Source organism: Patagioenas fasciata, chromosome 14 (genome assembly GCF_037038585.1).
Source record: "Patagioenas fasciata isolate bPatFas1 chromosome 14, bPatFas1.hap1, whole genome shotgun sequence".
In the NCBI taxonomy this organism is placed as follows: Eukaryota; Metazoa; Chordata; class Aves; order Columbiformes; family Columbidae; genus Patagioenas; species Patagioenas fasciata.
This window is the reverse complement of record NC_092533.1, coordinates 6,132,349-6,156,452: the sequence shown is the minus strand read 5'-3', so window position 1 is coordinate 6,156,452 and position 24,104 is coordinate 6,132,349. Positions and strand designations below refer to the sequence as shown.

Below are 24,104 nucleotides of genomic sequence, written 5' to 3'. Positions count from 1 at the left end.
CTGGAGTGTATGTGCCTGTGCGCTTTTATGTATACCCATGCAAAAAGCTAAATGTGAATTCTATTGCTTCTTGTCTGTGCAAGGTTTCATAAGAACAAGTACATTACAGGCATAAGGTAGCCTAATACTGAGGTGCTGGAATTATGAAGGACATTTCCCTCTGTCTTATGATACCACTCTCTCTCACCTTCAACCTGAGAAAGCACGCTTTTCCCATCTTTAATTTGTTTTCTTAGCCTTTGCACAAATGCTGAGAGGACAGAGCTGGCTGGAAGAGGCTGCAAACTCAGCCAACAGGGATTATAAATAATTAACTCAGGGTCTGATGAGACTACCAGAAACCACTGTTACTAGCTGTGCCTTTCAAGCAGCTTTGATTTGGGAGGAGGAGAAGAGCGAAAGGAGTTCTAGCTCTCTCCTTTGGTATTTCCTGCTCCTTAAAAACCAGCATTGCAAAAGAGTCAAACTCCAGAAATAAGAATATTAGTAAAAAAAAAAAAAAGAGGTGGAGATAGTGTGACAAAGTGGGAAAACTATTTTTTAAAAAAGAACTAGCACTTGTGGAGGTTAAGAAAGCACTTTCCAGGGCAGAACAAGCTTTGTGGTTCTGCCACGCACACAGGCAGGCTCAGGCACCAGAAGCTGAATCAGTATCCACGATGTGCTGCGCCCACATGAGAGCTCCTCACTGATCAGTTCTGCAAGGAGAACAGCAAAAGCGCCGTGAAGGTCCCAGGTTCCTGAGGCCATCGTTACAGCGGGAAGGACAGCAAGCCTCCCTCTGCAGGGATGCAAGAGATGTTATAAGGGACTGGCAGGATGTGGGAATCTGGCGTCTGCCAGGGTTAAACCCTAGTGTGGATGCTCTGATCCCAGAGATCACAGTAGGTTTTACCCCCTTCTAAGGACATCTCATTGCTGGATTAAAGCCTTCAGAGGGTGTAACATGCTATAATTTATTCCCACTGACTCATACACATAGTGGATAGAACTTAAACACCCCACATTATCCCCTGTAGACAAGCCTTAAGATGACAGGGTGTGCATTGCCCCCCCACACACACGTACCCTCCTGTGCATACCCGCATGCCTAGAAAACAGCCTGGTTTGTGGAAGTGGCTCATTCTGGAGTACTGGGTCATAAGAGGATAAATTAAGAACTAAAAACTGCAAGTGCCTGAACAGTTCCAAATGAGTTATTTTTTCTCCCCTGTGCTGACTGACAGAGTCCTGGTTTTAGGACTGTCATTCTATGTGAAGATAAGGTTTCCAGACCCGGCTGGGACAGACTCTGCCTTGCAGAAGTGAACCCTCAGCTGGTTTGTAGCCACCAAGTTACCTGCAGTAGCTGGAGCAAGGGGATTAATTTTCAATACTTGCCTTTTGCAATGCTGCCTAACCTTATTGGGCCCTTTGTCATGGGGAGACAATTATGGAAATGACCCATTGGAAGTAAATTTTGGGAAATATTTATGGATAACCCCACTGAAATTCTTATTTTTGGCTATATCTTTGTTCAGAGCTATGCTCAACAAAACCAAAAAAAGTAGCTCAGTTGCAGCAGCTGCAGTCTGGGGTTACATCAGGAGTGCAAAGCAAGTGAGTCTGCAAGGCAATGCACAGGCTGAATAAGGCCTGCAAAAATCATCCATTTTGAACACGGAGGAATTCCCTGTCTGGTCACAAATGATTAATGAACGAAGAGGAACTGGCTTGCATTAATCACTGCTTGTTTGCCCAGCGGTTGCTGTCAGGTGAGCTACAGTAAAGCACCAAGCAGGATTTGACAAGTAACAGCAAATGAAAACTGGTATTTCCTAGCAGGAACAGTTTTCTTTTTCAGTAAAATTGCTGTTGCCAAGGTGAGACAATAATATTTCTGTGTTCACAAACAAAATGAAACTGTTCTGCACCTTAGGCCATGGGCAAACATCCTTCTCCAAATCTGCTATGCCTGTTAAAGACACAACCTGTCTCGTCTGTCTCCAGCATTGCTGCCAGGGAAAAGGTTCCTGTGAGCATCCTTGCCTCTCCTTGAGGCAAATTTGGCTCTCTCTGTGGCTTCTGCAAACTCATGAAAACGGATCCTCAACTTGTACCCATTCGAATTACCCCAATTAGCTTTTACCAGCTGCCAGCCTGGAGATTTGTCAGGTTTACCACCACTGGGGGGTTGCAATTGTCTCTCTCTCTCTGTATCTTTATTTTTCTTTTTGGAACTCAAAGAGTTTTGGCAACTTTAAGAAGTGTTTGTTTTAGTGAGCCTTATTTTTCTAAGCTTTGTTCTCAGCCTTTGAGAGCATCAGTCTAGCAACCACAAAGAAAAAAAAACTATAGTCAATACTCTCAGAGGAGCAAGCTTAGAAATTTCTGGGATTCCTTTCTTTTGATGTTACAGATTTTTTCCCCGCAACCTTGGCTTCATGTATCTGACCTACACCAGAGATGTAGGCTGACTCCTGTCAGTAGTGGGAGAGCATCATCTCTCCCGGGCAGAGGAAAATCTTTGTCTTAAAACAAGTGACATTTGTGTGACCTGTCTTTAAAAGAAAAGCATGAAGGACAGGTGCCACATATAGTGTTTCAGCATTTCTTTTTCCTGGCGCATTAGTCCAGGTTGTTCTTTTAGCAAATGCTCTTGTTTGAAGTTGAATAGATAAGTGTATGAGATTGCTGATGCTAGGGGTAGCAAGGAAGAGCAAAGATAAAAACAGAGTTGATTAGCAGAGGCAAGCATTTTTTCCTGTGCCGTTTTACATCAGCATGTGTCAGTGCTGAGTTAGACCATGGACAAGAGTTTCACTTTGCAAGCACTTGTGGTGGCTTTGGAGGTTACCAGCACAGCAGCCTGTGCAGGAATCAGGCAAAATCTGCTAGTTTGATTCAGATCACCTGTGGTTTAAATGGGCCTCTTTGATTTCTCCCCTCAAAAATGGAAGAGAGAACTTCTGCATCACCAGGGCTGAGACACGGTGACCTGAGTCCAACAGCTGGTTCAGGAAGAAGATGAAGAAAAGGAAACATCCCAAACTGGCTGTTGAAAAGGGGTGTCCACATCCCTGGGGAGCAAATTTCTCCTGGCACAGGCAGCGATCAGCTCCCCTACTGTGATGCAGCACCAACGTGTCCCGCAGCCGAGCTGTGGCTGCACCAGAAGGGTCTGTGGTGCCTGGGCTGGGTACCAGCTCAGTGCGAGAAGCTGAACCTGCCACCGCATACGTGTGCCGTGTGGCACTGGTCGTGTGCCAACGGCTGCGCTGCCTGCACCGAGCCTCTGATTCAGCTTGCCTAGAGCTAAAATACTGCAGTTCTCAGTCTCCCATCAGCTTGAAAGCTGCTGTGTTTATTTTAATCACCCTCAGTTATTAATACTGTCTCCTGCCTCCGAAAGTATTGCTGACTCCAGGTACAAGCAAGGTGAGCAATGCTCGGGTTTGCATCACTGGCCGACTGGAAATTCTGTTTTGTGGGAGTTTCCAAAAGGGTGTGTACAGCATTGGCTTCTTGTCCTGATAAGCTCTCAAGATGCCTCATCTTGCAAAAATGCTGTTCTAATGTTGGAAAGAGATGTCCTACGTTATTTTTGGGTTTCTAAAACTATGCCAGTTAGACTTTTCCTCTTCATGAGAGGTTAGTGCAGGTAAACTCATGAGAAAACTTGGTTTTCCAGGCAGAGGAAGACAGTAAAATTTCTGAGGTCTGCATTTCACTTCCAGGCAGCTTTTCTATCCTGATTCAATTATCAAGCGAAAGAAAGCCTTATAACATTATCTCATCTGAATTACTGATAATAAAAGACACAGCAATGCCCTGAATTAATTTTTACTTGAATTGGAGTGTCTCATTTAAGAGAAAATCATATGGGTTTGATACAAAAATTGCCCACACGGGAGAATATGAACCGCAACCTTGGAAGGATTTTTGCAGTAGCTAATGAGGGCTCAAAAGCATGAGTGACTTGCTGTGGCTTTATAAAAAGTCACTGACCATCAGGTGAGTAACTCACGGATTATATTACAACCACTGGAAGAAAAAATGTGTTTGCTTAAATCTCATCAAAAGGGTGTTAAACTAGCAAGTTTCCTCAGCCGTTTGCAGTCTCCTAATCCATTACCCCTGTTCAACTGGCAAGGGGTGATGTGTAAATTTGTAGTATCTTTCTCATGGTGACTTCATTGATGCTTTTTTCTCATCAGAAATTCAGCTTCCTCCATCAGATTTATGTTTCTGTTTGCTAGACCAAATATTCCATTACTGACATTTTGATCTTTGTAAACTGTGATCAGGACATCCCTTAATCATATTATTCGTTGAAGTCCTGGCATCTGTCACTACATGGCACGTTTCCCAAACCTTTGAATCAGTTTCTGCTCTGAAAGCTCTCTAAAGCACAAACATCCACCTAGAACATCTGTCCCTCTGCCTGAACTGAGCTTTCCAACAAGATACGTATGATCATTTATATCCAGAATGTGCTGCAGCTGTAGGATGAGGCTGATGCAAAATAATATCACGAAGAAAACCTATGCCCGCAGAGCTGTACTGAAAAACCCCAAGTTAGCGGTCATCTCCAGCTCTGTTTCCTTGAGTCCTGGATCCTCATCTGACTTGGTTTGCTTTGCATCAATAGACAGAACAAAACAGACTCGCCAGACGGCAGGTTTGGGACCCTGTCTGACAGCGCCCCTTCTTCCCGTCTTTCTTTCTCCTTCTTCTTCTTCACGTCTATATGACAGCGAGGACTCACATGTTTTTCTGCCACAATGAAATTGGACATATTACTATTTCTGAGGAAGAGAAGGCAGCCTCTCTTGTTGGAAGGCATGCTGCAAAGAGACTTGAGCAGATGGGCTCTTTTTTGATGTACCATCCTTATTAATACGAAGTGATGGGAGTAAGGAATGATGCTTCACTGGAAAGACAAACTTGAAGACAATTTGGTATATTAGGGATGCTCCATCTGGGAACACTTGACTTCTTGCTCCCTGCAGAAAGACACCAGTGTACCTTGGAATGACAGGAGCCACTTTACATTCACTCAGCTAATCTACAGCCATTCAGAAGCAGTTGTTTTGCTTTTCAAAGTTCCTTATAATCATGAAGTATGCTAGCAGGGAGCAGTTTGGCATTGCAAGCCATACATGGATTGCATCTAAAGAGAGCTGGGCCAGCTTCCTGATGCTGCCGCAGGTTTCTATGACTCCCACCCAAGCTCAGGCTGAATTGCTTAAATGCTTTTTGCTTAAAAAGAAATATTTCAGTATGAGACTCGTAAAAAAAAATGAAATAAAATAGGTTCCAGTCTCTTCCTCACAGACAGAAAGGGACTAAAACACCTAACACTCATTCCCAGGCTGAGGGCACCATGGTAGGTTCAGCCTACAAGTCTTCTCCATGCAATTCAAGAGAAAAGGGGCTTTTTCCATCTCATCATTCAGAGATGAGTTTTGCTGGTCTTGGCAGGAGGTCTGGAGAGCTCAAAAGATGCAAAGGGAGGAGAGAAAACAACAGTGTTTCTCAGAAATGTGGCAGTCTTCAGGGAGACTCTAATGTCCTTTCTCTCAGGAAAAGCTAAGACTTAGAGCAAGGCAGGGAGATTTTAGGCTGAGCTGCGGGAAGGTTTATGAGATGATGAGCTGCAGGCTGCCCAGAGCTCAGCCCTCGCTGCCTGTTACGGCAGCTTCAAAGGCACAATTGTACCGCAGGAGGGACCTTCTAGGGAAAGTGCCAGTGATTAATACTCGTTTAGTGAAATACAGAGAGAATCTGAAGGCGTGAGGCAGTGGTCAGCTGCCTGTCAATGTCTGGGTATGGAGGGGAGGCTGCTGCTGCTGCCTCTGGTGTCCCTGTGATCTGGGACAATGTCCTAGAAGGAGCAATGTCACCTGGTGTCATCAAGGTGTGGAGAAGAGGCAGAGGTTTCGGACAGTGAGGCAGTGAAATATGAGGGTGAAAGGAGAAATGTAGGAAACTAAGTGGAGCTGGCAAATTTGAGGAGGGTCATGCACAAAGGAACAAGCCTTTCCCTACACTGTCTGACAGCCATCTGCGCTGCCTGCTCAGTGTCTTGGCTCCTCATGGTGTTCAGGGTATAAATAAGGAGCTGGCTCATTTCTGGGGGACTTTATTTTCAAGGCAGATCCTTCTTGGACCAGTTAATCAAGATGGATTCATGAGGCCCATTTCAAGTCATCAGTCTTCCTGCATTATGCATTTCCTTTGATGATTGAGTCTACAAGCAGTGGAAAGGAATATAAATGTGTGACTTGCTGACACCTCTCCCAGCAACCAAGGCAGCAAGTGGGACAGTAAAACAACCTTTGGCTGGAAAATGTTTTCAGTTTAAGAACAGCATAAAGAACAGATGCAGCAAGGAAAACACAATGAGGAGCAAACCCTTCCCAGTAGTGTTCCGTTTTCTATTTGAAGGCATGAAGGTCTGTTACAGCTGCCCATGTTATTTACTAGCAGCAGGAACTCTCCATGTAATTGCTTTGCGTGAGGTTCATTAATGCAGAGAAAACAGTCCATGGAATGGGCTAAAGAGCAAGTTTTCTCCTTCGAACTGAGCCTGGCTGTTGCTCGAACCGTGTGTTGCAGACGCTGTGATTCAGAGCAGGCATGGAGGAGGGAGGCTGTCTCAGCCCATCAGCGCGGATGGGTCTGGATTTCTGTGGTTTATCATCAGCCTGCTAATTCGATGGCATTTGGAGAAAGACAAACATTTTCCAGGCATATGCAAGACAGGAGGCTGTATTCCCTGGTTTGCTGAGATGATTTTGCAAAGTGAATTTAAATCAAAGGGACAGCTACTCCTGCTGTAGGGCAGGGTGTGGGCTGGCTGACGTGCTGGCCCTTCCAGCCTGGTTTTGATGGTTCCCAGAGAGAACTGTGCCTGTAGAAGTGTTTTCTCCCCGGGAATACCTATGTCCTGGGCAGTGATTCTGTTTGGGGCCCTGGGAAGCTCGGTGTTGGCTCTGGGTCCCTCTGAACCCGCTTTGCGGGGGTGCTGGCACAGCGCCTGTGTCCCTCCTCTTCCTCCCCAGGGGACTTGGCAGGGCTACTCGGGGAGGTGAAGCCAGATACCCGTGTGTCCAACAGAGATATCTCAAATGCTTCAAGTCTAAAGAGCCTGAAGAAAATCACATACCACCAAATTCCAGCTCAGCTCGTTTCCCTGAACAGCCCACTGTGCTACAGACGTGGCTGCAAAGGGAACTTTTTCTAGTGTTCGCTGGTAGATTTTTGAAAGAGTTTTGGCCACTGAGGTCATGGAGTCTGTAGTTCCAGCACTGTTCACTTCTTGCTGTACTTGATTGGATGGCCAAGGGGAGCATTTTTGTGCTGGTTCTTTCCCATACTGCTTGATACTAAACATATTGCTGCAAAGGCACGTTTGCTGCGCTCAGTAGTGGGTTCCAGTCTTTCCTTAGTCATTTTTTTAAGAATTTATTTTCTGTTTTCTAAATATGGCCAATTGAAAACTAAATAAAATATCCTTTTTTTTTAAAAAAAAAAGAAGTGTGGCTATAGTTAGAAGCTGACAGATGATCGGTGACTTCTTTACTTGCAAATGTTGTAATTCTCCTGCTATCCTGTTTCCTACAAGCACTGACTGATATTCCAGAAAGATAGACAAGCAGATTCCTGATGCCACTTTGTCAATAGAAGCATTTTCAAGAGACAGTTTGTGTAACATTTGATATATTCTTGTTTGTATGTTAACCAGCAAGAATTCTTCTCCTTTTGGAATTATTTTCCAAGTATCTGATCTCTGGTATTCATTGGCTGTGATGTCACCTAGACCTGCTCTGAGCAGATTTCAGTGGTGCAGTGATTAAAATGCCTTTATAATTAGGACTGTTCCTATACTGACCTTGTACTGGGGCATGTGGAGGAGGGATAACAGGTGAAAACAGTTATTTCAGCCTTTGACAACAGCTGAAATGCAAAGACATATTCAAGGTTAATGATGTCCTCTATGGTCCCAGCTGCCTTCAATGATTGGAAAATCTTCAGAGATCTCTAAACTTTTTAAAGAACCTGAATGGTGTCAAAAATCAGTGGGGAAAAATTAGTACAATCTTCAGGAAGAAGTAATTGCTTTTGTATGTTCAGATTATTTTAGTATTTTGGATAAAATTAATCCAAGTGGATATTGTTGAATACTCGCTTCAGTTGCAGAATGGTTTGGGGAAAACAGTGAATGACAGTCTAGTCTAGTCACTGGTGTCATAGTCTTGTTTTGACTTTTCCTGTTTAAATCTATGTGTTGAGGAGGCTGAAGACACAAGACATCTTACTCCACACTCGGTTCTGAACTTGGACTTCATGCCTTTGTAGGCCTTCCAAAGAGGAGCTGATGGCACAAACTTCAAATTGCTGTCTAGTAGTTTCTTTTGACAGATCTTTTTCCCTTGAGTACCTCCCAGGAGCAAAATGTCAGTGTAATTTGGTCCTAGCCATGAATAACCAGTTGGCAACCTGCGAGGTCCCTCTTACTGAACTTTAGGAGCTCTGTGTGTCAAAAACCACTTGGCCTGAAATGCATTAAGATGTCAGGGATGATTATCCTGCTGCATTTCCTATTCATTAATCACAGCTCTGGCTTTCTAACACCCCTACGCTAGCAATTGCAAAGAGGACTGATGTAGGCTTAACCAGCATTCTGAGAAATTTATACACACCAAGTATCACTTTAATTTTTTTTTTTACCTAAATCACAGCACTTTGAAGTAAAACAAGTCATCTCTTTAGAGCATCTGTACACCTATATCCAATCCTTAGCCTTGTAAGTGGATGCCGAATTGCTTACAAAAAGCTAGAACAAAAAGTATGAAAGTCTATAAAGACATTTTTGAGTCATGACTCCCTTGGTCTGACACTGATGTGAGAGGGCAATTTAGTCTTTTCCTTGCGAGCTGTCTGTTTCCAAAAGTGGTTGCCATCTGACTGCTTGATCCCAACCTTGGAGGTTAATAAGCTACTGTAGCCTATGCACAGAGAACCACTTTGGGAACCTGACCAGTGTCTCATGGAAGTAATGTGACTTGGCTTTTTTGACTCTCACCATCTTCGTGTTTGAGAGCAAGCAAGGGAGAGAAACCCACTGGTAGGTTTAGAAGGTGTCTGTGGAGAACACATGGAGGGCAGAGCTTGAACAAGCTCTTCTGTTGCTCAAGTGGTCACATCGTGCATAGTCCCCTTGTTCATTTTTCCTCGTGCTTTATGGTTGGTAACAGTACTAGGGACAATAACTGACCGCATCTCTTGTATTCCAAGAGAAAAAGCACCAGATTTCAGCCTGTCCCACCCACAGCAGCCCAAGCAGGAGGGCAGAGTCTCTGTTCAAGCACCTGCTTTGTGTAAGGAAGCACAGCGAAGAGTTTTGCAGAACAGCAGCACTGAAGAGACAGGATCAAAGTGGGGAGACCAAAAAATGACCTCTTCTCCATATCGCTTGCAGCATTTCTCTAATTATTTTTTCCCCTGTGACTCAACAGTAGTGACTAATTCCGCAATGGCACCATAATGCACATGTGTATTTGAGCACTTGTGTTGATCATGTGCAGTGGGCAAGAGGTAGGGAAGAGCAACAAAGAAGTGAAACAAATGTATTTCGTTAGTAATCTAAAGTCCAAAAAAGTACACTTTTTTGTCCCAAATTAGTAAATCCTTTAACATGTTTTTTGGAACAGACAGGCTCCTTTGGCAGCCTGACTGACCACTGACTTGATCTGCTGAAAGTTCAGTGTTCAAAATGTATTTTTCCCTACAAATTGTAACCTGAAAAGAAGTAGCCTCTGCATGGGTGCCTGAATACATGAAAGTGAGAGCTAGGTGAATAATTCCAGTACATTTTGAGAATTTTGTTATTTTCATCTAGACTTTATTTGGGATATATTTTCCTGTTATTCTAGCTTTCTTGCAAACGAGCTGTTATTAATATGACTGTTTGTCTCCCTGGATGGAAACTACAGGATGTGTCTATCTCAGAGCCTCTGAGAAGGGCAAGTTCCCTGCGTGGCTGGTGAAGTGGTGCCTCTCTTGAATTGGACCTTATTTTGCAAAGGGAAAAGATTTTTCCTAAGCTGGCTGTCATAAGCATAGATAGGCAGGGTTTTTCTTATCCACCCAGAGATGTGTTCATCTAACGAGCTTCTCCTGTTTCTCTCCTGTACTAGGGATTCATGGATATTGACCTGACCAAATTCAAGGAGAATGGAGCCAATGTAACCGGCTTCCAGTTGGTGAACTATACAGATGCTGTTCCTGCCAGGATCATGCAACAGTGGAGGAATAATGATGCCAGAGAGCATCCTCGTGTGGACTGGAAGAGACCAAAGGCAAGTGGTATATTAAAAAAAAAATAATTTAGAGTACATCTGTCTCAGTTCGAGTTATGCACACCTCTTTTACATGACACTGAGCTCTTTAATCTCACTCTGAAAACCTGACATTTGATATAATTACGAACATTATCTGTTCCAGATGCCTCAACATTGTCTAATTTTTACTAGGCAGCAGTTGCTGCCTGCTAAGAAATATACAAGTTAGCGTTTTTATCCTCCTCAAAGCTAAGGATTAAATATCTCATAATGTTTAGTGTATATATATATATATATATGTACACACACATATATATAAAAGCCTCATTAACTCCTTAACCTCTGACTTGTTTACTGCATATCCAGTGGCAATAAAGTCCTTCCAGATGTTCTTTCTGAGCATTTCAAATCAGTGTACACAACAGAGGGGAAATACATTTTAATTTCTGACACAGAGGGAAGACTCTGAAGCTGTAAAGGGGCAGAAGGAGGGGGGAGGTTGTTTTTTCTATTGGACATTTGAAAACAAACACATTTGTGACAAACACTCGGCAATAACAGTGTCAACTTCAGAAGTATTAGTTTAAGAAAGTTGCGAACAAATAAATCAATAGGTGATCATACGAAAAGGAATTAACTCTAATGCCAAGAGTTGTACAGTGTTTTTTGTAGAAGTTTCTGCTTGAAGAAACTCATCTTTTACAGAATTTTTGCACACTAAAGTGGAGTTTTCTGGTCTCCATCTGTGACCAGAAAGAGTCACTTGTTGCTTGATGTCATGCATCTCACATTTGCACTGTATAATATATTCTGTAAAGGTTCAGATCAATAATTTTAATTAAACACAAGGACTTGGGTAACAGGCAAATGGCTTTTAAGGCTGAGTCCTCTCCAGGGAGTGGAGCTTTTCCTTCACTCTTCCACCCTCTGGGAGAGAAGGTACCAACTTTCATGAGTCAACAGGGCAGCAGTCATTACAGGGAGCAAGAGGCTGTTGAGCTTCATAGATGGAAGGATGAAGACAGGACAAACCATCTGAAAAGCTGCTGTGAGGTGAACCAGTGTAGTGTGCCCAAGGTCAGATCACCCTAACAGGCAACATACAACACTTCTTCTCTTTCTAGTACACGTCAGCGCTAACGTACGACGGGGTCCGGGTGATGGCCGAGGCGTTTCAGAACCTGCGGAGGCAGCGGATCGACATCTCCCGTCGTGGCAATGCCGGGGACTGCCTGGCCAACCCCGCCGTGCCCTGGGGACAAGGCATCGACATCCAGAGAGCGCTGCAGCAGGTTGGAAACACAGCATGTGAGGGCACTGCGGGGATGGCTGGATGGAGCCTGTGGGTGGGGAGGAGGGGTGATTAGCAGCAGAAATGCTCAAACAAATCACTTGGGATGAGGAACCAATCCTTCCAGATTAGAGCCCAGGTCTCCTAAAGAGTTTGGTGGTGCATCCAGTATGAACTGTTTCTCCTGGTACCACCCGATGTGTCCTTGCCTTCTCTAATCCCTGTTGAAATTCTGGGGTGGAAAAGCCAAAATGTTAGTCCCATAAAATCATTAATCTCTATTTTAATAATCTTCCCCTTCCCAATAAAGACATCTACTCAGACCATATTTCTTTGCAACTCCTTTGACTCTCTGTGAACTCGGCTTCAGTTCCAGACTGCAAATCAAGTTTGAAACCATGTAAATTTTACCTTATGAGTTGACTGTTGTCAAAATATTCTTAAAGCCCGGATTATAGCTTGTTTCATACTGTGAGGACTTGTAAAAGTCTTACTAATAGCTATTTAGATGGCTTATTTCTTAAATCTGATAATCTTGCTTTTTCATCCGGCATAAAAAATTTAGATTTTTGAATAAACAAAAATACTACATGAAACTTACACTGAGAGAGAAAAACAATATACGCTTACCAAAAACTCAGAAAAGTAGAACATTCACATTTTCATAAATTTCAAGACTGTCATTCATTTCTACCATATTTTTTTCAGACAAAAATAGATGGATTCCTTGAAAATACTGCTGGTTCAGTGTTATTCAAATATAGCTTAGCCCATCTTCCTAACTGTGAAGAAGGCAAGAAGAATAAAATTAATTTGGCTAATTCACGTCGTATGTAAATTTCCCCAGGTATTTTGTTTTGATTTGGGTTTGGCTTACTGGTAAACAACAATTCCTTTAAAACCAAGTCTTGCAGCTGATTTGATTTTATTGCTTGGATTAAATTTCTTTCCAAGCCTGTCATTGACTTCAGAGATGACCTTGAGTAAATCACTGTCATAGCTTCTCCAAACCCTTATAATAAAATCAGCCTCTTTGATGCATTAGGGAGATCGGTTACCTAATAAACATGAAATACTTGGAAGACTTCTGATGAGCAATGGGGTCTCAAGCATTTGCCTTTATTGAATTTATGAGACTAGGATATCAAAATCAGACAGCTAGAAAATACAATTTTGTGTGTGTTGGAAAATATCCTCTGAAGTTTCCTCATCTCTTCACTAAAACAATTTCAAATTTCTTAATTTTGGGCAAAGAACATGAAGAGCTATTTACAAAAGTTAGTTCTTTACCACTGAAAAATTAAAATTTTTAAAAGTTTTGACCAGTTAAATTGTGATGGTGAAAATAAAAGGCTCTGAATCATATAGTGGAAGAAATCTCCTAGGGAAATTTTAACTATGAATTTAATAATCAGCTAGCATTCAGTATTGTAGCAAAAAAGAGGCAGATGGAAATAGATGAACTTATGATTAGATTGAAGGTTTGAGTTATCCTTTCTGTAAAGATTCACAATTAGGCCAATTCTTACAGTTATGCACAGTGTGCTTTCACTTCACCTCCCATGTGCTAATGCCTAAGATTTCATAAGCTGTTCAAAACCAAAAGATTCTCTACTTATTTCTGCTCAAATGTCTGGAATAAGCTCCTGAATTGCTTTACTTCTGTTTAGTGTAGGAAGGAGTCATGGATGGCAGAAGTAAAGCTGAAAAGCAATTCGAAACATTCTGCAGTTTCTCAAACCCAGAAATCTAACACATTTCAGCAAAATGTATGCTTCTATTAAAGATAATTACTTCCCCCCTTCCTCCACACCCTGGAAAATGCACACAAAATATTGCATTAAACCAGCACACTGACGTTTCAGTCATACTTTGAAAACAGCATTATAAATTTGACAGATTTTTTTTGGACAGATTTTTTTGTTAACGTTATTTGGTGACCAAATCTACTAAGCAGGTAGCTAGTTCCTATCTGCTGACTAACCCTGTAAGCCAGAAGACCACAATAACATCCTCTTCTTTCAGCTCTTCCAGCAAAGAACCACATACCTGTGGCTTAGAGACAAATGCATTTAAATGCTCCGTCTCCACTTTAGTGATGCTTAGCACTGTTGAAATCAATCCTTCCTGTATTTTGTAGTGATTAAGGGCTCTCAGAGGAGAGTAAATGATGGAAAAGTTGTGCTGCAATCTCCAGCACAGATGGGAGACATCCCCTTTGCCATTTTAGTGCCACATGGTTATCACAAGATTAAGATTTGATTCATTCAGATCAAAGAAACTGGTGGTGTACACTTGCCTTTTAGTTCATATAAAACTACAAAGCATGAGCATCCATAGCCTGAGCTTTAGAGTCAGTCAGAACTCCTCCTCATTGATATTTATGTCTTTAAGGTCCGATTTGAAGGATTGTCTGGCAACGTTCAGTTTAACGAGAAGGGGCGGAGGACCAACTACACTCTCCATGTGATTGAGATGAAACATGATGGGATTAGAAAGGTAAAGTAGAGAGCAACATGTGATCCTGTGTCAGGCACCAGCCCAGTGTTAGAGTTGTGGTGTGGTTAGGTCTGAACAGATATTTCTGTTCGTGAAAGCTTGCATGTGGAGTCACCATGAGTGCATTCCCAGCTCCCTGCGTAAGCAAAACCAAGCACTAGGGAGAATTCATAGTATATTACCAAAAAAATGCAACCTATGGAAGGGGTTATCAAGAGCAACAAGGGCATCTCAGCTGTGGCACAGGAATTTCCAGGATAGTGAAAGCTTGGCCCACTCAGTCCTGCTGTCGGCAGGGCACTTTGGCTCAGGCCCAGCTACCCAACTATCTCTTTTTTGGTCTCCCACTTTTCTTTTCCAAGGATGAGCCAAGGCAGAGCCAGGCAGAAGCTGTCTGCTCTAACCAGTAGAGGTGAACCCTTTGTGTTGACCTAATTCTACTGTCCTTGATGTGACAAGAGCTTTACCACTACCTGTGTTCTGATAGCTATACAGACAGTTGTGCTGCTCTGGAGTCTTGATCCCTTTCTGTATCCTAGGCACTTTGAAAAATCTGGCCTTGTTCAGGGTGCTGAGCTCTTGAAACATGAATCCTTTTGAAAATCTGTCTCCATGTGCTTATGTCCTACTTTAGATACTACGTATTTGAAGAACAAAGTATATAGCTTAGTTATTCTATCAATAAAGGAGAGCTACTGAATATTTTGGAATAGGACATTCATTGAAATCCCTCTGCATTCCCCCAGTCCCGTGAGAAATAAAATACTTTCTTGAAACTAACAAAAATTGCTAATAGTGAAAGTTCCACCTTTACAGGCTCTGCTTATGTCAGACTTATGTCTGACAGCAGCCAGTGTGAGATCAGAGCTCACCACAGTCAAGTGAAAAGAGACAAATTTCTCATTCAGAAGTAAAAGAAGTGTCATTTTGACGACATACAAAGTGGTCCTCCTTCTCCTTCTATGTGGTATTCATGAGAGGACAAAATGCAGTGTTACATCTAATTTGGGGTCTGAACTTCAAGAAGTTGGTGATCTGGAGAGAGTCTAGAAGAGAAGAAATGCAATGGCTAAATGTCTTGATTTTGCTGTGTATTTACTGACAGAAATTAAATTTGTTTGGAAGACATGTACATCACTGCCACAACACATATTGTGTCTTAGATCTGCAAGGTCAGAGGTGCAAAACAAACATGTCTGAATTTATGATGCCCTAGAAGCTCTTTCCTCACTCTCTGTTCTTTTTTGTCTGTGCAATGAAGAGAGGTGAGAACCCTGTGTAGATTTTTGCTCCTGAGCTGTTATGATCTCTAATCTGCCATCACCAGGCTCCTGGTCGTGCCCTGTGTTAATACCCTTTCCCGTTTACTGTGATAAGAAATTCCTTTGACATGAGCAGAGCTCAGGCAACATCGTACTTACATGAGGTGATGGAAAACCTCTTATAAAATCAAGCCCTCAAAGTGGATAACCTCAACAATGATCTTCCTAGTGACATTCGGTGGCACTCTGTTCTACCTGCAAGCAGTGATAGATCAGCCCAAATCCCTGATTATTAGTAAGTACAGCTTAAAGTGAGAGTTCTTCCCATTACAACAGTTCAGTTTATTCGTAGCCCCAAAATTTTGACATTGACCAGGGTTCTTGTTTGTTTTTTGTTGTGGTTTGGTTGGTTGGTAGTTTTTTTCTCACTTGATTTTTTTTTTGTCCTGTTGTCTCAAGATGTCCTAGGAGTCAGTCCTATGTTCATGAAGGCTTTCAGCTGCAGGACAGCATTTTGTTGTCCTATAGCATCTGGATGTGCAGCAGGCATGCTCACCATTAGAAAAGTATTCAGAAGTCACACGGGGAAATGTGAACTCTTGGCATAGGGATGAAGCAGGGCATGGCAATAATCCCCCAGTACCCTCTGCCAAATGTTTTCACATGCACACAAGCACTCTGCTGCTGTGGCGTATCACGTACATTATTTTCAGGCTGGAGGTATGGTGGGATGCGGGATTTACTGGTCCCCCCAGCAAAAGACATGAAGAATCAGGAGAGGGGAGCTCTGGTTGGGTAGGAACATACAGAGCGAGCTGACCCTGCTCAGGTGACCCTGTTACTGTATCTTGGTTAATATTACAAAGAGATATCAATACCCTGGATTTGTGTTCGGCAGATTGGTTATTGGAATGAAGATGAGAAACTTGTTCCTGCAGCCATAGATACTCAAAGTGGCAACGAGTCTACAAGCCTCCAGAACAGGACTTACATAGTCACAACTATCCTAGTAAGTGCTGTGACTTCTATCCCAGTTCTCCCTCTCTCTCGTCTCCCTGATGTTCAGACTCCCTCTTCCCGCTCATGTGCCCTCCTTTGTACTGTATCATTTTTATAACAGCAATAACAATAATAATAATAACAGCACTTACTGTTTCCTGTGGGTCCATAAAGGTATCTGAAAATTACTGTGGCTAATTAAATAGGTATTAAAGAGCTCTCATGCTTAAGTGTAGAAAACACAAAAGATTATGACAAGATAGTAGAGACATCAGCATAGGTAAATTAGGAACATTATACCTGCGCTTTGTATTTAACCCGCAGAATGGGGGCTGTAATTTGGGGAAGGATAAGTTGTATTGTGCAGAGAAGCTGAATCATAGCTTTAAAAACAAATCTCCACTGTAATCACAAAGGAATAATAAGTACCCCATAATGTATGGTATCATGTATTGTGTCATTGTATACTCTTACCCTGCAGAAACCTGGATTTTTACTAACCTGTTTGTTGAATACTTACTGTGAGTCTACAGAGAAGACACAACACCCAAACTGTGTTAAACATCTTAAGGCTCCCTCCTGTCCAGCAGATCTGAATCTGCCTGTGCCCACTTAGGCAGACATACCTTTAAAAATTTACAGCTCAAATGCACTAAATAAACATTGCAGAATGGCAGTGAAAAGTTTGTTGCCCATATTTTCCCAGCTACTCTATTCCGCTCAGGTCCATCACTGCAGAGGTTGCACACGGTTTCTGCACGAATAAATAGAAAATGCCACCAAAAAAATCACACTTCGTGCCTTCTAAAGTAAGTCCATTGGTATAGGAACACAAAGCAAGAGCTTTGCAAGGGGATCAGAAGCTGCACATTGGGCTCTAGTCTGAGCCCCTGATGTTTATCTCTAGAATGTGGAACGTGGCTCAGTATTGATCTTCTCTGTGCCAGGAAGACCCATATGTGATGCTCAAGAAGAACGCCAACCAGTTTGAAGGCAATGAGAGGTATGAAGGCTACTGTGTGGAGCTCGCTGCTGAGATCGCAAAGCACGTTGGCTACCACTACAGACTGGAGATTGTCAGAGATGGCAAGTATGGAGCCAGGGACCCTGACACCAAAACATGGAACGGCATGGTGGGAGAACTTGTTTATGGGGTGAGTTTCAAGCATTGTCCACTGTCTTTAGTTCTTGGTGCTTGAGAACACCTTCAAGTCCTAGAGTATAAAAGAGCCTACCCTAGAGTAGAAAGGAGCCCTGCTGTCTGTCAGCCTGAGCTGTCTTGAGAACTGAACCTCTGAAAATGCAAATAATCAGCCCAAATAAAACATTTTAATTTAGGGAATGGCAGCACATTTTATGCCTATGGAAATGGCAAATTATTTTTTTTCTTTCTATTTTGGAAGAAGAAGTATTGGAAGGTCAAACTTTCTCATGGGTAAAATCTCCAAATTCTACTCTTATTTGTATTTGCATGATAATGGAAGAATGAAAGAAGGGTAAGATTTCAAACAGCATATGACTAGTGAACAGTAGGACTAGACTACTTCTGTCTAGCTACTCATTTCCATCATCTCATCTATACACCTCCACCCTACACTCCTAAACCTGGTTCAGTCTGGTAGTTCACACTCAGTGGTGTTTAGGTCACGCTTCAGAGGGGTCTAATTTTCTCTTACAGGGAAACAGGAAATGAGTGTAGAGTCTCTGTGTCACTGTGTTGGAGCTGGGGATGATCTGTCTCCTCCTGGTAGCTCCACAATATACGCCCACAGCCATTTTAGTGCATTTCCCTTTTCATTTTCAAGACACATTGTAAAATGAGTGGAGAGTGCACATCAGTGTCACTGGAACACTTTTCTTCTTCTCCTGCATCAGTTATGCAATCAAAAAGCAGTTCCTGATGGAAGTAAACATCCTGGCATCCTTTTTCAGGCGATTGGCCTTTTCTTGTCTCTTTTGATGTCTGGATGATAAAGCTCTTTTAGGAAAAATAATCTGCATCAGACTGTGACATCAATGGATAAATCAGACAAGAAACGCTAGGTGGCTGCAAAAAGAAAATGTTGTGATTTCAAAATGGAGCTGGTAATCAGTAGTGATAAAATGGAAATAATCCACCAATATTATGGGCTACCCCTTTTTAACATTTCTCTTGCAGCTGGTTTTGTCTGATTTCTTCTGAGATAGCAGGGATAAACAGAGATCAAAAGAACATGAGCTGGAGTTAGTAGATATATTTTCTCCCCAGAATGCAAATCTCTTTTCTGTCTCTCCTTTTCAGAGGGCGGATGTGGCTGTGGCACCATTAACCATCACTCTGGTTCGAGAAGAAGTTATAGACTTTTCCAAACCGTTCATGAGCTTAGGTATATCTATCATGATAAAAAAACCTCAGAAGTCCAAACCAGGAGTCTTTTCTTTTCTGGATCCTTTGGCTTACGAGATATGGATGTGCATTGTTTTTGCCTACATTGGAGTAAGCGTTGTCCTCTTCCTGGTGAGTCGCTTCAGCCCTTACGAGTGGCACACTGAGGAATTTGAGGAAGGACGGGACCAGCCGGCCAACGACCAGACAAATGAGTTTGGGATATTCAACAGTCTCTGGTTCTCCCTAGGAGCTTTCATGCAGCAAGGATGTGATATTTCTCCAAGGTGGGTTGCCTTCCCCAATGAAACTTCTTCCAGTTCATGTGGTTTAATCTTTCTGCGTGCTTTGGAGATGAACAGGTTCTTCTCTGACCTTCCTTCCTGGACCATGGTGTAGTTTTGTGAATCAGTTACAGATTCAGAAAGGATCTAAGGGTTCGCAGCTCTCACAGCTGTGACTTTGAGACCTCTAACTTGGGACCATAAAAACACCATTCTGAATTTATCCTAGGGAGTTCTTTTGAGGGAATTTACAGAAATGCAAACAAGATTTTTCTAAAGCCACCCGGTTGCAATCAGTTTTTATCAGTCGTTTATTTTGTGGCTGCTAGAAACAAGATCATTCTAGCATTATAGAGAAGCTATAAAATTCCAGTAAAGTAGGGAGAAATCATATAGTAGGTGCCCAGTGAAAAGCTGCACCGTTTGTGCCAAAGATTACGGAGGGCACTGCGTAGCTTTAGGTATTATTGGCTTTTAGAAAGGTCAGAGAAGTACTGAGTTTAGTAAACTTCTGGTTTAGTAGGACCCAAAGTCCAAAGGGTTCCTAAAGGGACTTTTGGTGGACACATTTATTCTCTATAAATTAATGACTCTTGTGGTTACTTTTAGAAAATGTTTGTTGGAAAAGCTGGCACAGTACCAGGTGGCTGGAAAACTGCATGAAATGTAGAACATGTAAATCTGTGATAGAGACACAAGCAGAGAGGTATTTGAAAATACTGTCTGGGAATACCTCCTTCGTTTTTGAGAGCTGTATTCCCACAAATCTAATGACAGAGATTTTGCCTGCTGCAGGAGCCCATGATACAAGTAACTTCTCAGTTTCTTGCTCATACAGAGATGTTCAAAAGAAAAGAAAAATAGTTAAAAGCATAAGAAAAAAATATTTGCATGGATCTGGTAGATTTTCTTATTTATTTTCGTGAGTAATATGTCCAGTAAGTAATGTCTGTAATAGCTGAGGGATCTCCCTTGTGTTACGTGTATATTCACGTGAGGCAGGACCAGAGGTGAGCCAGGGATAAGGTTTTTGACACCTCCGGTGTTTTGTGTCCGGGGCAGATGTACTTAAGGGTTTGTGAGGTTGAAAAAGGGTTAACAAGCTGTGTCTTGGGATATGGATCATATGTGCCCATCACTCCCAAGGGGTCTGCTCTGGATGTTGGCTGGAGGGAGGGCATGTGGACAGGGCAAGCACCAAAATCACTAGATCCCGCAGGACACCGGTCTGGTTCACCCTCTCCACAGCTCTGAGAGGCACACTTGTCCCACATTAGGCTAAGAACATTTTTAGCCAGATTTGACTCAAACCAGAGGTACTGCCAGTCGTGAGAATGAATTTACAGGAAGTATATGCGTTTTCTGCATGTACACACCATGGTGACATCTGAAGTGATGCTCTGATAAAAGCAGGCAGCAAGGAGACCTTTTGTTTCTATTTTCTCTCCGTCCTTTCTTTTCGGGCTTTGTCTCCCTTTTCTTCAAGGGACATTTCAGCAGATGTACAGGTGTTGTGGGTCAGCACAGTAGGCAGACGTTAATTTCCCACAGGCTGGGATGGCATCGGAGCTTGGGGAGTGAGAGGAAGGCACAAGCCCATTGGCACATGGGGGCAACACCGTGCAGCTCCGCACGGCTCCCACAGGATGGCGGGGGAGCCAGGCACCAGCTTGGTGGTCATGGGCCAATTTGTCCAGATATTAATGAGTTTGGGATAGCAGGGCAATAAAAGCTTGCAGGGCACTTTGATAGTGACAGCTTTTATGAATATGTTTTATCATCTGATCATTGATTAGTAGGAGTCCAGCCGGAGCATTCAGAAAGCCTTTCCAGCAAAAGGAATTTCAACTTCAGCACTGTCTGGTAACACAGCTTTGTGTGTTGGGATCAGGTTATTGCCATTTTCAGTCTCATTGTTGTTCCTGTCATCATTATTCTTATTTAGGAACGATAATGTCTTCCTTTGGGGACACTGCAACAGCCAGTTTCTGTTCCAAAGAGGAGTATGGCAAGGTGAAAAGCTGAGACTTTGCGGAATAGCAGATTTGGAAATATCTTTGATAAAAAGTGTCAGGAGATCAGCGGTTTTGATCCAAATAACAAGATCTGCTCTCGCTAAACAACATGCTTTGAATCATCATTTCAAAGTGGTTTATTTTGCTTCAAAAGGGGAAATGAGAATGATTCTGTCATTGTTATTTTAATGTTGTTAATTTGATCACCCTGATAATGAAAATTATTATTTCATTGAAATGACTACTTTCCCACAGAGCACAACAGCACTTTTTGACTACACATATCTGCTAGAAGAGAAAATTTGAAAGATGAAATGTGGGAATTATTATAACTCCCAGTACTGTGCGTACAGCTCCTTGAGATGGTTATAAGTGGAGGGGGACATTTCTGTGAAATCTGAAAGCAAGGAGAAAGCAGAAGAGTGAGAATTTCTGTAGGACGTTGTTGTACGGAAAGACTCTGAGTGCTCGCCGTGTTTCACGTTCATTTTTCACGCGAACCTAGTGCAGGATTTTTGTGACACATCACTTTAGGAATAAATGCCTGGTATAATGACAATGTGGGCAGGTGGGGATCTGCTCTATCCCAATATATTTCCTATATGGTTGCTTCTAAACTTACCACTACAATTCTTAGCATCTCCCCAATAATATATTAACCAACATAAATAGCTTCTGTTATACATCTGTTCTGTCATTCTCTCCCTAGCAGAAAGGAACAAGTGCAGGGGTGTATTTTGTTTTTGTAGAGATTTCGGTTTATTTGTTTCGCTTTTGTTTTGGGAAATAGTAGGAGAAATTTGTCTGGAGGGTTGGTTTTGGTTTTGTTTTGTTTTTTTCCAGAGCATGTTTGTTTTAAGTGCCTATGCCACTATGTATTTATCATAAAAAACATGTAAGATCAAAACTGCCGACACATCCCTCAGCACAGCGGGTGGGCAGGGAGGTTTGCAGCAGCTCCCTGCTCTTGTAAATGTGTGTTCCTCAGTCTCAGACCAGTCCCCAGGGAACTTTGGTCCCCCACAGAGACAAAAAATTTGCTTTTGAAGGGAAGTAGTGTCTTTTTTAAGGACAGACTTACCAGCCAGTACTTTAATCAGGTTTTTAAGTATGCTGGTTGCAACCTACCAAACGCTTTAAAGATACACTGTGAATTTGATGACCTGCAGATGGCCAAGACAGAGCGTAGCTGTGGGTTTTGGGCTTTTGACCTCTTCTCCTGAGGAGTGAGGTTGCCGGGCACGACGCTGACTGATGTCCTCAAAGTTCTGAAGCCTTTATGTCTGAGCATAGACAAGGATGAGTGTGGCAAAGGCCAGACGGTAACCAGTTGTGTAGAGACCCAGCCGAAGCTGGTGGCAATCTGTGTTGTGCCTTCGGATGCTGCTACATGAGCATGAGCAAGGAATCCATCCCTCCTAAGCCATAAGTGGAATGACTGAACTGTGGGTATGTAGCTTTGACAAAAGGAGGCTGTGAGCTCTTGGACGTTTCCCGCTGGAGTGAGCGATCCCCCTTGTGCTCCATTACTGACCACTGGACGTGGTTCTGTCGCTGCCACGTGGGCTGATTTGTCCTGGTTGAGGTGAGATGGTCCCTGTCGCTGCCCTTAAAGTCTGTGCATTCAAAGTACTGGCTGAAATGTGGCAGAGTAAGGGAGAAGTAACGTGGAGTTAGAGTGGTTTCATGTACATAGTAATGGGCGGAAATCAGTGAAGTCTGAAATGGGCCATAAACCATTAGACTTTACAAAGTGCCACTGTAACTTCAGAAAACAGTCGTGAAATTACAAAAGCGCTCGTTAAATGTGAAATACAGACCCAGAAAGGCGATTCTCAGAGTGGTAATAAATATCCCACAGCCAACTGTGAGACCCTGCAGCAAGAGAAATGTGAAGTAAATATGACTCACATTGTACCATTTTTCAGAAATGTAATTTGATAAATTGTCTTCAGAGCTTAAAATAACCCCAGCGTACAGCAGCGGTAGGGACTGAGACCTCGCTAACATACAGCACGTTGCTGCCATTTCACAGTCAGGATGGACCTGAGGCCTTTGAGGGGACTCATGGGACATCTGGGCTTTCCAGCCTCCCCAGCAGCAAAACGAAGCATTTGAATTTTTCATCTGCCCCATCGTTTTCTACAAAATAAATTATTTGATAGTTGTGAACGGGATAATAAAGCAAGGAACAAGATATATCCTTTTGTTGCAGCTTACATCTTGATCTTCTCTTTTTTGTTATCTTAAAATTCATTGCTTCATGTGGTTTGTGTCCAAAAGAGGCTTCCTGTACACTGGAGACTATTAAATTTAATCCATTTACTCTTCCTGTGAGTCAGAAAACTTATGTTTGACTAAAATGAAATACATTTGGCTAAAATATATATTCCAGAAAGGCATTTATTCTTCCTATGAAGATACTGTGAGATAGAATATACCATAAGAATATATACAGTTTATCTCAGTGGAGTGACTATGGGAGTCTTGTCCCCACTGGAGTTGGACAGATTGGACACAGTGTCACCCAGTAAATACAGCCATCCTTTGTGCCCTGCCAGAGAATAATTAAACAGACATCTCAACAAATAAACCCAGCTTCATGGAGGCTCTCTTTATACTGTGGAAACAAAACACATGTATTTTGGATTCAGATCAAAACATTCCATGAGTAGAAGGGAAAGGTATAGTTGTGTAATGACATGATAGGATATCCTGTCATGATACCTGGACGACACAGCTTGAAATTGCTCGTTATAATCTGCATGACTGAAAACAGAGTTGGAGAGGTGACTGTGTCAACCTGAACTGGAAGTGAAGTGATGAATGAAGTTTTCATCACAGCCCACATCTGGGAGAGAGCCAGGCATGAGAGAGGACATTTGGAGAGCCTCAGCGGGGATGCATGAGCAGAAAGAGAGTCTGTGGTGGTCTGTGCAGGTTGGCACAGGGGAGCACTGCGGGGAGGTGTTTGGTCCACACATCTGTGTTGCTTAAAGACTGTGGGTTTTTACTGTGTGCACGGAGACGTGGTGCCGGATGCGATCCACCCTTCAGATAA

At 42.6% G+C, this 24,104-nt stretch overlaps 1 protein-coding gene across 4 annotated transcripts in view; it reads left to right on the top strand.

Moving 5' to 3' along the window:
* GRIA1 (glutamate ionotropic receptor AMPA type subunit 1) overlaps positions 1-24,104 on the top strand; it is a 375,607-nt gene that overhangs the window by 319,002 nt on the left and 32,501 nt on the right. For all 4 annotated transcript variants that reach the window (XR_010652343.2, XM_071814704.1, XM_065849353.2 and 1 more), the window contains 6 exons: positions 10,185-10,346; positions 11,453-11,620; positions 14,014-14,118; positions 16,279-16,389; positions 17,327-17,533; positions 18,661-19,031. Coding sequence is in view for 3 of the 4 variants with exons in the window: in XM_071814704.1 (XP_071670805.1) it covers positions 10,185-10,346; positions 11,453-11,620; positions 14,014-14,118; positions 16,279-16,389; positions 17,327-17,533; positions 18,661-19,031 (1,124 nt within the window). In the remaining variant the exon portion in view is untranslated. The remainder of the gene's footprint in view (positions 1-10,184; positions 10,347-11,452; positions 11,621-14,013; positions 14,119-16,278; positions 16,390-17,326; positions 17,534-18,660; positions 19,032-24,104) is intronic.